Source organism: Platalea leucorodia, assembly GCF_965183815.1.
Source record: "Platalea leucorodia genome assembly, chromosome: 22".
NCBI classification, from domain to species: Eukaryota; Metazoa; Chordata; class Aves; order Pelecaniformes; family Threskiornithidae; genus Platalea; species Platalea leucorodia.
In genome coordinates this window covers 7236138-7252419 of record NC_138844.1, presented here as the reverse complement: position 1 = coordinate 7252419, position 16282 = coordinate 7236138, and the positions used below count along the sequence as shown (strand labels likewise).

General features: G+C 49.4%; 1 protein-coding gene across 1 annotated transcript; it reads left to right on the top strand.

The window, feature by feature from the left end:
- Positions 1 to 4332: 4332 nt before the first annotated feature.
- Positions 4333 to 15540, top strand: ETV4 (ETS variant transcription factor 4; the record flags this gene model as incomplete). Its single annotated transcript, XM_082332215.1, has 10 exons — positions 4333 to 4373; positions 5087 to 5196; positions 8840 to 8966; positions 9571 to 9729; positions 10126 to 10370; positions 12676 to 12750; positions 12848 to 12916; positions 13282 to 13454; positions 14521 to 14622; positions 15287 to 15540. 10 exons carry the CDS (start codon positions 4333 to 4335, stop codon positions 15506 to 15508), a joined length of 1323 nt encoding a protein of 440 aa, XP_082188341.1. The 3' UTR covers positions 15509 to 15540.
- Between the last annotated feature and the right edge of the window lie 742 nt (positions 15541 to 16282).

The window sequence follows — 16282 nt, the reverse complement described above, 5'->3', positions numbered from 1 at the left end:
TTTTTTAAAGAGAATTCTTTGAAGGCACCTTCCTGGAATTTACACGCCGTTCACTTTGGTGTCTAAATTGTTTTGCCTCTTGACTTCAAGGAAGAGAAAACTTAAAATCCCAGGGAGTCCCCTTAATTCCAAGTGGAATTAGTTTTGAACAGTATGGTGAATTTAACCTAATTCCACTACTACAAATGACCCATTTTATAGAAGGTTCAAAACATATCCTCAAGTACAGACTCTCGATAAATATAAAAGTACTTACTGTGATATAGGTACTTAGCAAATATTTAACGATAATAATATAAAAATATGCATGGCATTTTGAGCAGGCTTATTTCCCTTAATTTTACCAGAAGCGAAGGACAAACCTGTCAAACAGTTTCTTTTTTTGAGCCTCCAAAAAGGTATTTGCCAACCAAGTAAGATTATCAAGGAGAAAAATATCAAATGTTTTATGTTAATCTCAAACTGAGACGAGGTTACATTCATCAGGCAGCATTCCGGAGGGGGAGGACTGTAAGGACGCAAGAGGAATTACCTGGAGGCTGTTCCAGGGTCCAAACGCCCAACTTCCATCAGAGCAGGAAAACGGGCATGGACCGCTGTCACCCAGCCGAGCCGCGCGCGCTTGGGACCCGTTTCTCCTAAATCTTCAAAACCCTCGAGCTGCCGATAGGATAAGTTTGCCTCGGAACTGATTTCTGGGAGACGTTCCATGTTGGGCTTTCTCATGTTCGATAACATTTTCAGCTCGCTAACCTGAGGAGTCTGCAGGGCACCTCTTGGGGCGCGTTTGGGGGTGGCAGTGGTGGCAGGAGGAATGCCTACGCGCCCTGGAGCGAAGGCAGGGTCACACAGGGCCTCAGCGCGGCACAGGGAGAGGCAACCTGCTGTTACGCACCATTAGGGAATGGTAATGCAAACCCTAGTGCGTGTTTTTAGCATGCAGGCAGACACCTTTTTTTGTTGGTTTTTTACAGCATCTAGTCAGAGTCCAAGTGAAATCTCCGGGAAATTCAATGCATGTTTTAATATTCTGGCTTATGATTTTAGTCCATATATAGGGAACTACTTTCTCCCATGGTGACTCCTGTTTCCAGAATTTTAACAAGAAAAGTTGCCCTCTGAAGCAAACTATTGTCTGTTTTTTGGTATTCACCAGTATGTTAAATTATTTTCCTGAATGGTGAAAATAATTTTTTTTTCATTAGTGTCTTGTACATGTCTCTGTTAGCATTTGTTCAGGAGATGAAGGCACCTGAAAACTTAGGAGTACCTTCCTAAACAATGCAGAAGAAAAAGAAAAGAAAGTGACAATATGAAACGTGTCAATTATTCTCTGCCCCTACCACATTTAGTTAAGAAATTTAGCTATTTTATTTTATGATTTTTTTTACAGTTCTTGGCGTTACTTTTGAAATAAAAGAGAAACAAACCTAGGAAGGAAGAAATCTGGAAACATAAATTCACAACAAACAATCAGCCATACGAAAAACGTTAACAAATTTAAACCACGTATACGTGCGTATCTGTCAATATACAGATTTGCGTGAGTTCATTCACAGGGGCATCTCTTCGTTAGCTTTTTAGAATATTTTTAATAGTGTCAATTAACACTTGACTTCTCCTTTGCAGGGTAAAAGAATAATGTCTGCATATAGATGACTCTTAAAAGAAACAGATGCTGAAAAATCCTAGGCCTTGTTACTAAAAATCTAAAGTTTTCCTCCCCACCATTTTTACCAGAATCTGTTAGAACATGGTGATGTGAAGCTGGCAGCTGATAACTGGATGGAACTAATTTCAAGCCAAATAATTTATAAAAGTGATTTGGCATTCAGAGAAACAAAAACAACTTCCGTGGAGGGAAGGTGCCGAGGCAGCCGCTCTCCATTCGGATTGCGAGGAGGAGAGATGCGCTTCGCGTGCCCTTCGTCGGAAGGCTTTAGTGGTGGTGCCCCGGCCTTGCAGCGGCGCGGGAGCTGGAGGCGGATCTTGATGCGTGCAGTCTGCATGCCTGGAATAAGCCTGGGCTTGGGCTTTCAATGTCGGATTAGGGACCCCGGTTATTTTAAGTATAGACGCTGGTTTGGGGAGGACAAGAAAACATCCATCTGTATTGCAACTATATGAAGCAGATAATGAATGTACAAATTTAAACGTCCTTCTGGCAACTGGCACTTCAGCCTTCTCGTACAGGGCTGTAGCTGCCCGCAGCCATCACCGTCCAGCAGCGAGGCCGCGCGCTCTCCCTCTAGCCATGCCCTTCATTTCACATCTCTCCCGTGGTCCGTTGCTTTTGGTACGTAATTCTCTTAGCGAGACTGTCAGCAGCGCGATAGGCGGTAGTAGCCTCAAGGCAGTAGGTTCTGAAATCCAAACTCGGCTCATACGATGTGATCCCCGTTATTTCTTCTATTACAAAGTTGCTTTTTAAAGATAATTTGTAAAATGAATTTTGTAGGTTTGGTTTATTTTTTCTGTTCCCCACCTTTTATCGTTTATATTTGCAGTGTGTTGTCATGCAGGTTATTTTAAGGAACAGTGATTGCAGTGCAAAGGGCTTGGCTAGTTCCTTTCTAACCCACTGCCTGTTGTTCATGCAGCGTTATTCCCTGGCGTTTATTTTTGGCGTGCCTTGCCTAGCGTGGCTGCAAGTGACGGAGATTAGTGGGCTTCCATTCCTCACCTCCCTTTGCTTTGACCACATCGCCTTTGCTTTAGAGCTGGGAGTGCAATCTTGTGTCCGCTCTGCAATAACAGAAACTCTGGGTTTGTCTGGTACGTACCAGCAGCACCGTTCCTTTCAGCAACAGTTTGTGAGAGATGTTGTGAAATAACAACCTGCTGCAAGCTCTCCCTTCCTGCAGTAAAAGGGACGTGAAAGTCATTGTTAGAAGTAATAAAATACTCTAACGCGACACGGGCTGTGGTTAAGGGTCTCCCACGGTTTCTCCCAGGGCACCCCCAAAAGCTTCCTGCTCGGTAGACCCGAATTTGCCACATTCGTTGCTGTCTCTGGGTAACGGAGGCCTGCGCAGGGGGTGGGCTGAGGCCACGTCTGAGCTAGGCTCTGCGCAATAGAGAAAAAACCGTTGCGTATTAAAATACGGGGTAAACTCTGATTAGTAATGCGTTCTGACATCAGGATGGCGTGCCTCTTGCTTCCTTAACACCTCTTCTTTCTGCGGTAGGGAAGAATGCAAAGGTATTTGTACGTAAATACAGATGCTGCTGTTGGAGAATGCCAGATCGGATCACTTGCTTTGCGTCCTGTTGCTTAAGGATGCGATTGCGAGCGGTGCTCCACAAAGCCGTACGCTCTAGAGCGCGTGCGGGCTGCCCCAGAGTACCGCTCTGCCCTGCTCGTGTCGCTCTTGCAAAGGAGAGGTAGGCACAAGCCGTCTTGTAGAACGGGGCAAGCATGCACGATTATATTTACAGTCGGAAAATCTGAATGAATTGTTCCCTCTGTGAATGTGTGAGGGCAATGTTGATTAAAGTCCTTCTCGGAGAATAAGGGAAGCAGGAGCTAGAGGAGACTGTGTGTTGCTGATTCCTCTGTGAATCAGAAAAGCACTCATTACTTACACACTGTTTCAATGCAGGAATTTTAGGATAATAGCACTATGGACTATTATAACATTTGATTTTGTATGTTGCAATAATCTCTCAAGGACACACCTGTGTACCTTGCTGAGTCAACCTGTAGGTGAAGAAGGACAATAAAATTCTTTGTCTCCCACCCTGCCATTTCCTTGCTTTATTACGTATGTTGCAATGGCTTCAAGGCAACTCCGAGCTGGGCCGAGGCCGCGCTGTGGCGGGGGTCCACGAACAGAAAGGCCTAAGGTGGAGATCAGAAGAGGCAGGCAGCCATGTGTCGGCAGATGAGGAATCCGCATGAACGATGCTGTAAGGGTCAGCAGAGCTGCCAGTCGTCACCAGGTACCAGCTCCCAACCACTGCTGCACCTTTCATAGGCATCACAGGAAGAAGAATTCTGATAATTTAAAATAAGGATTTACTCCAGGAAGCGATGAAACATACTGTGAAGCACATAGTGAGACTCTTCTAGTGCCTCTGGTTTTGGAAGCTGTGGGAAACTCTATCCATGTGGGCTTTACAGCTTCTGCAAAGTCTAGTCTTTCACGTAAATCGGGATAAATATAACCCCCTGAGTTATGAAGAGGCATCAGCTTATAAAGCGTGCTGCTGACTTTTCAAGTCAGCAGACAAACACCCATGAGCCTCTCCGGTTTGTCTAAAGGAGGCATTAAGCCTGAAGCTTCTTAATATTGCAATGCCAGTGTCGTTAACTATTTCCCGGCTTAGCACATGCAGCCAGGTCCTGTTCCAGCGAGCCAGTCTGTTCCAAGGTAAATGAGGCCTCTGCAGATTTTCAGATATCTTTACCAGAGGATCTTTGAAATATTCAAGTATCTTAGACCTTGCTGTTATTCTTGGGGTTGTACTGACAACGCTGCCCGCAGGGCAGCTGCCTAGGAGTGAGCTTTGCTGCGCTGTTTGCTGCCGGCTTCTCTGTGACTGCACCAGCACTTCTTACGTTTCCCGTTTGCGGAATCACACGTACATGCGAGGCACTATTAACCATTTCCCTCTCCTGCTACCGGATAATTTTATTTTTTTCTTCCAAAGTGTTCTCCTGCTGATTTACAAACTGTAGCCTGCTCCACTAGTGCCAAGCTACCCACGGCTTCTGGAGCTACCGAAAAGATTGTACGTGAAGGCATAGATGTTTCCTGTTCTGCTCACCTCTTTGGCGCAGCCTTTCCAAAGTTACCAGCTGGTAGTTGTTTTTCCTATGCTAAATGCTTAAAAAGCCCTGCATGTTATGTTTCTAATGAAAACTGTCAACCCTGAGCTAATAAACTTGCTGTTGTCCTTATTCCCAAGGTAAGGGAGAAAGAAACCGGCAGGCTGTTAAGGGGTGGATCTGCAGGCAGAAGAACTGTATTCATTAATCCCAAAGGGAAACTATCCTTAGTCACTAAAGTGCATCCCAGCAGCAAGCTCAGGTCTTTCCTGCATAGGCTTATTTCTGCCTTACTGTTAATTATACCATACAAAGTGCCAAATCTAATTCTCCTCTCTCTCTCTCCCCCGCCTCCCCTCCTCCCCTGGCAGCTCAGGTTCCAGACAGCGATGAGCAATTTGTGCCTGACTTTCATTCAGAAAACCGTAAGTAGCACGGGGAGATCGCGCAAGTTGGGGGAGAAGGGCAGGATGCACTTAAACCAAACAGCTACGCAAGTGCAACACGGACACGGAGGCTAAAGGACTCGTTTTACTTCTACCTTGTGATGGTGACAGAAACCCAGGCTAACTGTCCACATCTTTGTGTGGTGGTAACTACCACAGTCCCTTATGCAGAGCGGTTTCAACAGATGTGTATTTTAGCTGGTATATGTGTGAATAATTAGGCACCCCTGAACAGCTGAGAAAATGCATTACTGTGACAATCAAAGGTAAAATTTGTGCTGTTACTCCTCCCAAAGAAAAGAAATTGGACTGTACGTGGAATTATGGGTGCTGTGTCTCCTGCAGGTGCTTTTTTGGGGTTCTGCTCACCTGCGCGGCCCCTGGCTGAGCATCTGCTGCCAGCGCGGCCCCTGTGAGACGATGCTGCTGCCTGCCACGGCACGAGGGCACAGTCTCCCTGCAGAGCTACGCTCGCTGGCCTGCTTGCGCCGTCCTTGGGGACCGTCCCCTGGACAAACTGCGTGTGTTTGCACGGGAGAGTACAGACCGTACCACGAACGCTTGCTCTGAGAACTGGTCGAAGCGCTCCACCTCGCAAAGGAGCTGAAGGTTGCGCGGGTACACGTGCGCGTGTAGGAGCCTTGCACCCAGCGGCCGTGCAGCTCTGCTGTTCTCGGGCGGGGCCTGCTCCACCCGGTCCTCACAGCACGCCGCCGTTTCATTCGGAAGCTGATGCTGGGCTAGGACTACATGCTGGAGTGAACGCAGACTGTTCTGAGCAGCTTTGTGTTGCAAGCAGCCACAGGAACGCGGGGCCTGGCTTCGACAGGCGTGTCAAGGCCACAAGAAGATGCCTCACCGATCCCTGGGCATATACGTGTCTGGCGGCTAACTGAGAGTAGAGATGGCCATTTAAAGCTGGCGCAGTCAGCTCTGGTGCCCTTCCTACGCTGATACCCCTCTCTGCCCAGGGCAGTTTTCCCCATGAAAACTAAAATGAAGCACTTTTACCGGCTGCTCTTGGCTACTTCCTTCCCCTGGACTTGGCCCTGCACCACAGCCAGGCTTGCTCTCCGAGTCATACATCTTGTTTCTTGCTCTTTTTGACCTAGAACCGAGGAGTGGGCTGGTCCCATGTTTCGCTCTGACCGAATGAATGAGCCAGTTGTAATGCGATAGCCTGCTCCAGCTATTGGGGGTGGAAAGAGTTGGCTGCTCCTAGCACATCCAGCCTCTTGAAACTTCAGTGGAGTTCAGTGTACCGGGCAGAGCAATTTTTTTTTTTCCCCCTCAAGACTCGGCCGACACATCAGCATTTTGAGATGGGTTCAATATATCTGTTTACTGCATACATTGAAGAGAGCTGCTGCAGACAGAAGGGAAACGGATGCCCCAGGCACAGAAAGACCCTTTTCTCTCTCGACCCTTCCCTGGGCCCGGGGTGTTGGCGCGGGTGCAGGAGCGCCGTGCCTGGGGTACCGAGCGCGCCCCGGGCGCGGGGCAGGCCCGCGGGGTCAGCGCCGGGAGCTGATGGGGAGCAGCCCCGCTGTGACTGACGGTGGCCCCAGGACTGGCTGCGGGAGCCGGCTGTCCCTGAGAAGCAGCAGGAGCCAGAAACAACACGAGGCCCTGGTATCTTATGGATTTATTCATTTCTATTGATTCGGTCAAGCTGTTTGGATCCCTTTGGGAGCTGGCGTGATGTGAAGAGTAAAGATGGGCTTTCCTGGTGTAGGCTGAAACTGAAGGCAGGCAAAAGGAGTCAGGTTTCTTTTTCCCTTCTTGCTGAGGAAATTAATTTGGGGGAGGGATGTTCACAATAGAAAGTGGCCTTAATATTGTGTGCTAAGAGAGACAGCAGCAGCCCTTTCGCCAGCCCTTTCGCTGGCTGCTTGCTGCAGCACTTCTGAAGGGACAGTTAGTCCTTGCGTGAGGGAGAACGGGCCGAGGATGGCTGGTGCGCGTACAGGGCAGGTCATCCTGAAATAAACTCAGCAAAAAAATAAGGTATTAACAGATCAGGATGTTACTTTCCATCCTTAAAACTGTCATCACAGCTCGAACATCCCAGGCTTTGTAAGCAGCATTGTGTCAGCTTGAAGAGGTGGGAGTAAGCTGGCAAAGCAGGGCTGGAGCTAGTCTTACTAAGAACTTACAGTTTTGATTCGGAGGGCAGATCTTTCTCTGGTTTGAAAAACAAGCCCAGACCTATGTGCTTTTCTGGGGTTACTTTTCTTTCCTTCCTAAGTGTCCGTGACCTCCTAACAGCAGCAGCAGAGCCCAGAGGCAAAGGGAGAAGACGCTTGCCATGCCCTTCAGCCAGGATAAGCTTTTCTGAGGAACTAGCGAAGGAAGCTTTGCTCTCTGCTGGATTTAATTAAGTACAAGAAGTAACAATACCCACATCCGACTTCCTGGTGCTGTAAACTGCAACCCACATTTGTTATTCATGAAATTCTAACCAGCCCAGGAATAGCCTCCTCGTCCTGCAGCAGGCCATGACCACAGTGCGCTGAGAATGAAAAGGAACCTTTTTACTTTTTCCCTGGACCTTCACTGGTGTTTTGGACGAGCAAAGCAGTTAGGAGATTCCCCCAGTCCCACATTCAGGGCTGTCGGACTGGTAGCACAGGAGAGATTCAACAAAGGGAAGCGGCACGGGGAGCTGCTGAGTGCCAGCGTGGCAGCCTCCCGCCAGGAATCACCGTATCCTGTAGAAGGGCCTGGCCTTTTTCTTGAGTGCAAAGTGTAAACCTGATACAGTCAATGAAATCAGGTCCTTCAAAGGGAGGCTGCTGAGGACTGCAAGCTGCTCTTCGAACTCCGAGGTACATCATAGTGAAAGCAAGGACTTGGAAGCCAGACTTCTGTTTTGTACTGTGCTTTAGCACCGATGCAGTTCCTTTGGAAAAGGGATTTAAGCTATCTAAATTGGTTAGGTGCTTCTGAAAACACTACTTGTATAAGGTGTCTGTGAGCAAGTTAGCCTGGTGACAGCCTGTAATAATATGCAATACATCTAATAGTATTTTCCGACGGAAAACCTTCGGCTTTTGTAGGTATGTCTACAAAAACCTTACATTTATTGTCCTACAGGACAAATGATACTATCAGGAAATCTACAATGTGTCATCATATTAGTGCATTTTAATTTAATGCAGTGCTACATGGTACTGCTACTCACAAGACATGCTTACCGGGTGTGTCAAGGAAAGAGCATTTTGCATGATGAAGATCAAAACTTGGCTTTTATGTGTTGGAAAATAGAGTATGTGCATGCTACCCCTTATGACATAACAGCAAACGTCTGTCCCAGCCCTGAACAGCTTAGGAAATACCCACTCTAAATCCTTGTCAAAGTGCTCTGGATTAGCAGGGAGCATGTTAACACTACCTTAGATTTGCTCCTTTAAGGTTGGTGTGTCATACAGACCTTACTAAATCCAGGGCAGAGCTCGGGGAGGTCCAGTGAACAGCTGTGCGTACTGGTGCCATGCTTCTCTCAGAGCCAGCTGAACAAGGACAAGGTGGTGGCATCTCAACTGACTTTGGACTGGCTGATAAAAGCATCTCTCCAGAAACAAGAAAAGCGTCAACTTGATCTTTCATTTCTCTCCCACAGTAGCTTTTCACAGTCCTCCTGCTAAGATTAAAAAGGAGCCGCAGAGTCCCTCCTCGGACCCCACCCTGTCCTGCAACCATAAGCAGCCATTCCAGTACCACAATGGCGAGCAGTGCCTTTACGCCAGGTAACGCAGCTTACGCAGGGGAGAGGCAGGAGCTGTTATGAACTCAAGGGCTACCGCATTGTCTGATAATGACGTGTCATGACAACAAGCTGGTCTGTCCGCTGGGTGAGGGCATGCACACGCGCTGCAATACGAATTAAGCAGTGGGTCAGCTCATGGCAGCCATGTATTGTACCAGATAGCTCAGGCCTCTGTAGAGTGGATCTGGGCTTGCCTCTTTTCTTCTCCCTAGTGCTGTTCCTCAGCTGTCCTGATGCTGAGAGCAGGCTTGGCATCTGTCCCGTGCCTGCTTCTCCCCATTGCTTTCCCAAATCTGTCCTGCAAGGAGCTCCCTGACACCCTTGCCCGCAGTCCCAGCCATTTGCCTGAGTGATGGTACGGCTTCCTCAGTGCAGACACCTTCTCCAGTTTTCTGCTTGAAGGGTTATTGCTATTGTGCGTGGGGGCAACCAACGATCAGAAAGGAAGGAGTTTATGCTGGGAGTTTTCTGGCCTCGGTGGCTGCAGAGAGGGACAGCGTGTCTGCCTGCGACGCGTTCTCCCCAGGTGCTGCCACAAGTCCTCGGAGAACTGTAACGCTCCAATATCTGTTTGCCTGTCCCAGTGCCTATGATCAACCCAGACAAGCTGGAATCAAGTCCCCCAACCCCGGAACCCCGATACAGTCACCGCTCCAACAGCTCCCTAGACAGGACAGGAGCTTCCTGACCCCTGCGGGGCCAGCCCCCGCCACCTCCAGCTGCGGATACCTCAGCGAGAACAGGTGAGTTACTGCCAGGAGGAGGCAGCCACTGGCAAGAAGGATTGCCCTCCTGGGTGATTCGGGGATGAGGGGCTGCAGCGTCCAGATTAAAGTGCTCAGTTTCCAGCAATCCAGGATCCCCCCATCCAAAGTACCTGGCACCCACCGCTGCTGCCTGGGGTCTGAAGAAGTCTATAACCTTAAGCCCGTCAGATTCTGTGCATGATGGGCTGTGTAGCTGTCCTTGGAAACATCTTTCACTGGGGTCCCTTCCTTGCCCCAGCCATGCGCGCAGCTCCTACAGCCCCAGTAACAGGCTGCGGCCGAGGAATTTTCTGTCCCTCAACCAGCCCTGCGCCAGGGCCGAGATCAGAGGGCCAAGAAAGCAGCCATCGCACGTCCTCTCCCCTCTTCTAGCTCTGCGTACCAGCCACCCGTGGAGATGTGCCGTTCCTTCCCCTCCTCCCAGGGCATGGCCCAGGAAGACCCCGCTGCCTACCAGCGCCCGGTGTCCGAGCCCTGCCTCCAGTACCCTCACCAGGGCTTCAAACAGGAGTACCACGACCCGCGCTATGAGCACGCAAGCCGGGCGGGCAGCAGCCGTCAGTACCCAGCAGCCGTGGTGATCAAGCAGGAGCAGGTGGACTACGTGTACGACTCAGGTAGGCAGAACTAGCTCGGTCTGACCGCGTAATCCAGGCACCGGGGGGGTGAGCAACCTCCTGGGTGCACATCCCTCACCCGTGGTCTTTGGGCTTTGAATCATTGCTACTTCGTCTTCAGGAACGTGTGTGGCCTGGGAAACTGGCTGTGGAGCGGGAAATGCAAACAGTTCTGTCTGTCTGCTGCACCCAAGAGAAGGCTGGGACGTTCGCTTTCCGTGCCGTGTTCTGAGAAGGACTTTCTGGTAGACAGGGGAAAGCTTTAACAGGATATAGCAGCTAGAAGGTGATGTTAAGCCCATGCATTTTTTTCCCAAGGGAATAAGTAGCCATTGAGGAGACTCTCAAAATTCATAATTAGCCCACTCACACCATCAGAAATGGAGAAAAGGGTGGTCCCAGTTTCACAGGGAGTTTTTGTCTTCAGGGGGATGTGTGAGCTGGTAGGTCGTAGAAAGGGAGAAAAGTGAGGTCAGCTTTGAAGAAATTATACTGAAAACGCTCTGTAAACGGCAGCAGAAAGGAAGGAATCGAATATCTTGGAGTTTGTACAGAAAAGCTGTCTGGGATCCCTGCAGCAGGAGGGGACCTTCGAGCCCTGGCAGAGGAAAGCTGCTCTGGGTGCAGGGATCGCGCTGCACAAGCCCGAGCTGCAGCTCCTGACGCTGCCTGGCCCTGCGCCTTCTCCCTGCCTGAGCCAGAAGAATTTAATTCACAGAAGGGAGGCGAAGCCGCGGCTCTCCCAGCCCCGCAGGCAGGCGGCAGCTGCCCCGGCTGGGGTCGCTCGCCGGCAGCCGGCACCCACTGGAAACTCGCTGCAGCAGCCTGCAGGGAGAGCTGATGCCCCGTTTTGGAGCTTACCATGCCAGATATACCAGCTTCCTTCTGAGAAACAGATCTAAAAGTCTAAAACTTAAACAGTCTAAAGAGACTTGGGTGGCTAACAATAAACTGGCCAATTCCGAGGACAGGTATAAGCGCAGAGCGGGGTCTGGGTCGACGGGGCCAAGAGCAAGTGTGCTGCTCTGTGTCTCGTAGTGCCAACCTCCGCCTGCTGCTTCCCACAGAATCAGAGAGCAGAGACTTCAGAGGCTCACAGGAGAACAAAGTTTATCATTCCAGAAATAGCTCTCTAGATACCAGATCAATCAGGTAATCCTCTTATTTTTCCACAAGGGATAAATCTGATTTTTGCAGCAGACCTGTTCAAAGACTTGCTACCCTGCCATCGCATTACCCTCTTCTAGAGGGAGGGTTACTTCTGGTTTCCTGGTATTTTAATGGACATTCTGAATGGTTTCCTTTAGCAGAAATAAATATGTAAATAAAAAGCTCCTATGAGGGTATTGAATCCACCACTGTGGCTATGCTGATATTACACTTTCACTGGGTCCTTCTGTCCAGACGGAGGAAGAAAACGTGCAAACCCAGAGGAATGCTTTTTGCGAGAGTAGTTTACGATTGTAATAATACGCAGTCTGTCAGCTCAGAGTACCCTCCTGCCCTCAGCATCAGCAAAATGTCTGCCGAAAGCAATGCCTATATGCAGGAGCATGAGGGAAATGTAAGGTAAACCTTTCCAAAGCTCCCACTTACAGCTTCCATTTCAGCTGTGGATGGAAAATAGGCTTGATTCAGAAAATGCAGGATTCAGAAAACACAAGATACAGAAGATACAAATTACGGTGCCCAGGCAACTATATGCTGCACAGAGATCATGAAGACTTTCTGCTTGTTTTCAAACTCGGGCTATTTTTTCCTTTATGTTTTCTCAACTGTTTGTGAAAATGCCCTATCATGATGTGAAAAAGCCAGGGAGACTTAAGGCAACTGAGATGACATTTGTGAAACATTGTCTGTAGTAAACATTCGGATGCTGCTGCTCTCCATTACCATCATCACAGTAGCCCTGGAAAACCGTAGCGCCTTCTCACCGGTGAAACCAGCAGCAGAGTGCATGGTTATCTTGAACTAAGATGAGGGAGAGGCGTCATACAAATTTAGCCTATTGTCCAAGATTTTGTCTTGAGTGGTGTAGAGGCGAGTGACTGGCTAACCCGGCTACTCTGGAGGAAGCCATGGGATAGTACCACAAAAATGTACTCGTGCAATTCACGACTGAAGCATGATGAAGTTGTGGTGGGATGGCTGAGACATAGCCAGTTACCAGTCTGCCACTAACCCTTTAGGAGGACCCTAAGAGGACCTTGGTTAGACAGCTGCCCTTACCTATCCACCTCTGGAGAGCAAGATCATTCTGCCTCCTGTGCTTTTTAACTCAATGAGTTTGTTAATTGTTCTGTAGATGTTCCTGGCTGTCCTTCCATGTACATAAATGTTGAGAGTTACCCAAGCCATTCAAATACAGAAGACACGTTAGGTAAGAAACTCGGTGACTGCCGTCTTCCCTGCGCTGCCTTGCCCTGGAGCATGGCCCTGCCGTGGTCTATGACTGCCTGTGTTCCCTTCTCTTTCAGGCTGCAGCTATGACAAGCAGATGAGGCCCTTTACTGATGATGTCTGTGTTGTTCCAGAAAAATTTGAAGGTCGGAGAAAGAATGGCTTCCAGTTTGGGTGTAAGATAGGGTTATCCAGCATCTTTGCTAGCCACTTGACCACTGTCTCCATAGTTCGTTACACTGTGTTCTTGCACGTGTGTTAGCTGTGGTTCATACCTGGCTTTTTGGTATCCCATTTCTTGAGCTTTCTTAGCAGCAAACAGGCTTTCTAGCGTAAGTAGCCTAATTGTGACTTTCATCAGAGCTCCTCTTGGAAGAGCTGCTGGTGACTTGGCCGCTCTGTTTTATGTGAACTGCAATATTGCAGGTAAACATTTGAGAAATGTGTTTGGGTTATTTTGCAACTGTTTTTGCACTGCTACCCTTGGAAACACCTTGTTTGTTCTTCTCAGCAGGAGACATCAAGCAGGACGCCGGAGGGTACCGGGAAGGACCTCCATACCAGAGACGGGGATCTCTCCAGCTCTGGCAATTTCTTGTGGCTTTATTGGATGATCCAACCAATTCCCACTTCATTGCCTGGACTGGTAGAGGGATGGAGTTCAAGCTCATTGAGCCAGAAGAGGTGAAACCACTCAGCTTCTCTACAGGGTCAGGGGGAGCAGCCGCTGTTTCTGAGGCTGCAAATTCCCAAGTGCCTTTTCCGCTGCCCTGGGAAGGCTCTTGCCTACCAGCGGTACTCACTGGACCCTGCAGCAAGTCAAGGTTTTTAGAAGGGGTCAAAATGCTTGGGTGACACACATATCAGGTTTAAGAAAGGCTGCTTGTAAGCTTAGAGTCTCAGCAATGCAGTGAGTCAATTCACCCACTGCCTCCACTTCCCGAGACACTTCACTCTCGAGCTGGCGGTGACTTGTGCTGCCTTGTCATGCTCCATACTTGAGGCTGACGTTGCGGCTTGGAGTTTTGAACGCTACTGGTCACGGAAGTTTTCATAAAAATCTGGAAGAAACTATGTCCTAGTCTAAATATATTTTTGTATCAACATGACCTTAACTAGGGTGTACTTTCTAATGCTGCCATGTTCCAAAAACCCCAGTGATATCTGACAATAAGTGGGAGATGTGTCTGTAATGTCTGGTCATGCCTTGCACCAGTTAGAGCTGCGCTGTTCTTGCTACGTATCAACCTCTATGGGCACTTTTGGTGCAGGTGAGTTGTTTCGGTGGGCTGACATACGCCTACGACAGATTTCTGAGTCTCACGGACAAGGCTGAAAATCAAGTCGTAGGAGGGAGAAAGGCACGTGGGTCTTCCAATGGAGGCGTTCCCTTGCACTTGGGCTCCTGGTAAACGTGTGATCCTTGAAGATAAAGCGTAGCGTAGGACGAAGCAGTCCCTTAGCATCCTCAAGCTTTCAGAGTACTGGAGAGCGAGGAGAGGTGGCGACAGCAAATGAGCGCTGTAGTGGCAAGGAGAATGCCTCTCTGCGATACAGGGCGCTTCAGTTTGAGTTCTACTCTTCTTGCTGAAAAGCTGCTAAATAATCATTGTTTGAGTCTTATTTAAATGTTGTAAAAGTTTCTGTGTGTTGTGGTACCGTTCCTCAAAAGAGATCAGCTGGATCATGTTCTTTTGCCCTTGGGTGGGGTTCACAGATGTTCATGCACGTTTGACGCTTTATTCTACAGGTGGCCAGGCTGTGGGGCATCCAAAAGAACCGTCCAGCCATGAACTACGACAAGCTGAGCCGATCCCTTCGCTACTATTACGAGAAAGGCATCATGCAGAAGGTCAGTGTGCAAAGCAGATGGAGTTTTTATGCTTTTAGTGATGCTTCTCTCGTTAGAGACAGAAGCCTTACAGGTACAGAATGTACTTGAGCTAGCCAGGCAGCCTCAGCTTGCTTCCCCACAAACTTCTCTTTGCAGCAGTTAAATGAGGAAGGTGTAAAGGAGCTGAAGCTAGGCAACATATGGGAAATAAAACAAAGGGGAATCATGACTTCTTTCTTTTTCCATATACGTCTGCAGTCAGGAGAGTTGGAATTTATGCAGTTGAAAGGACATACCATCAGCCTAGACTTGCTGTTGGTGAGAGAAGGGCTGCCCGGGGGCTGGTCCTGTGTGGTAGGGGACGGTCTCTCCAGAGCCAGGGCACTGGGGTGGACAACTGAGTGTCCCTGTGTCACAGCACGGACTGGTCAGGGACTGTCGATGCTGTTGCTACCTGGACACCGAGTCAGCTGCAGCAGCCCAGTTCCCAGGAGCTCTTCCAGGGGAGACCGGAGCAGCAGAGAAGCAGGAGGGCAGCACGAGGAGCAGTGTACGATTCTGACGTGTCTCGGGGCAGTGGGCTAGAGCAGCCAGATGTTTTTGCAAGCCTTCTCCGCTGCTGAGGAGCATTGCCTAGTGCTGTCTGCGTGCCTGCAGCATGCATCTCCTGTCTTCCCTGTAGGTGGCCGGAGAGCGCTACGTGTACAAGTTTGTGTGTGAGCCTGAAGCCTTGTTCTCTCTGGCCTTCCCTGATAACCAGCGGCCAACTCTGAAGGCAGAGTTTGACCGGCAGATCAGTGAGGAGGACACAGTGCCTCTTTCTCACCTGGATGAGAGTGCCGCTTATCTGCCGGACCTTGGGAGCCTCCCTCCACAGCTTTACAGCAAAGGCTACACATACTAGCACCGCTGGGAGCACACTGCGCCGCCCTTGCTTGTGTATATAAGGAGATGTCTGGTTAGTACTCAATCAGTATAAGCACTTTTCCAGGGCAGCACTAAACTATGAATAGCTGCTTTGGTCAGGAGAAGTGTTCGGGTACCCATGTGGATAATCTCCTGACAGTTGACAGGGCTCTTGCGTGCTTCTGATCAGACCCTCATATTTGTCAGGATGGGACTCGTTCTCAGCAATGCAGACACCTTCTGAGCAGCGGAGCTGCAGCTTCAGCAGCATATCGGATAATTGCTGCCTCCAGCCAGAACAAACGAGCCTGTCGCAGTCCCTCTCTTTGGCGAGGGAGGAGATGCCGTCCTGCTGGGCTTTTCTTCAGCTGTGAGGATGCTACAATGCTGCTGCTGACTCCGGTCCTCCAGTACACGTACTGAACCTCCGTATAACCTGCCCTCAGCAAGGGAGGGCTCTGACCCACGCGGACTCACCTCTGCAAGGCCAGTCTTGCCTTCTTCCCAGGATGGCTGCAACCCAGCGGTCACAGATGGTACGCCTTCCCTGTGAACTGCTTTGTGGGAATGGGGAATACTTGTTGTCTTGTATGTGCATGCTCCTGCCTTATCACCTCCTTGCTCACGACACTTGGTGCCAGGGCTATCTGCTATTTAGGCACTGTCCGAGCAGGGTAGCCGGAGGCACTGGCCAGGATTAGAGCAGTCCTGGAGTATGTGGCACTACATACAATTTAGGGGAACTACAGAGCTGGCTGACTGCATTGGTCGG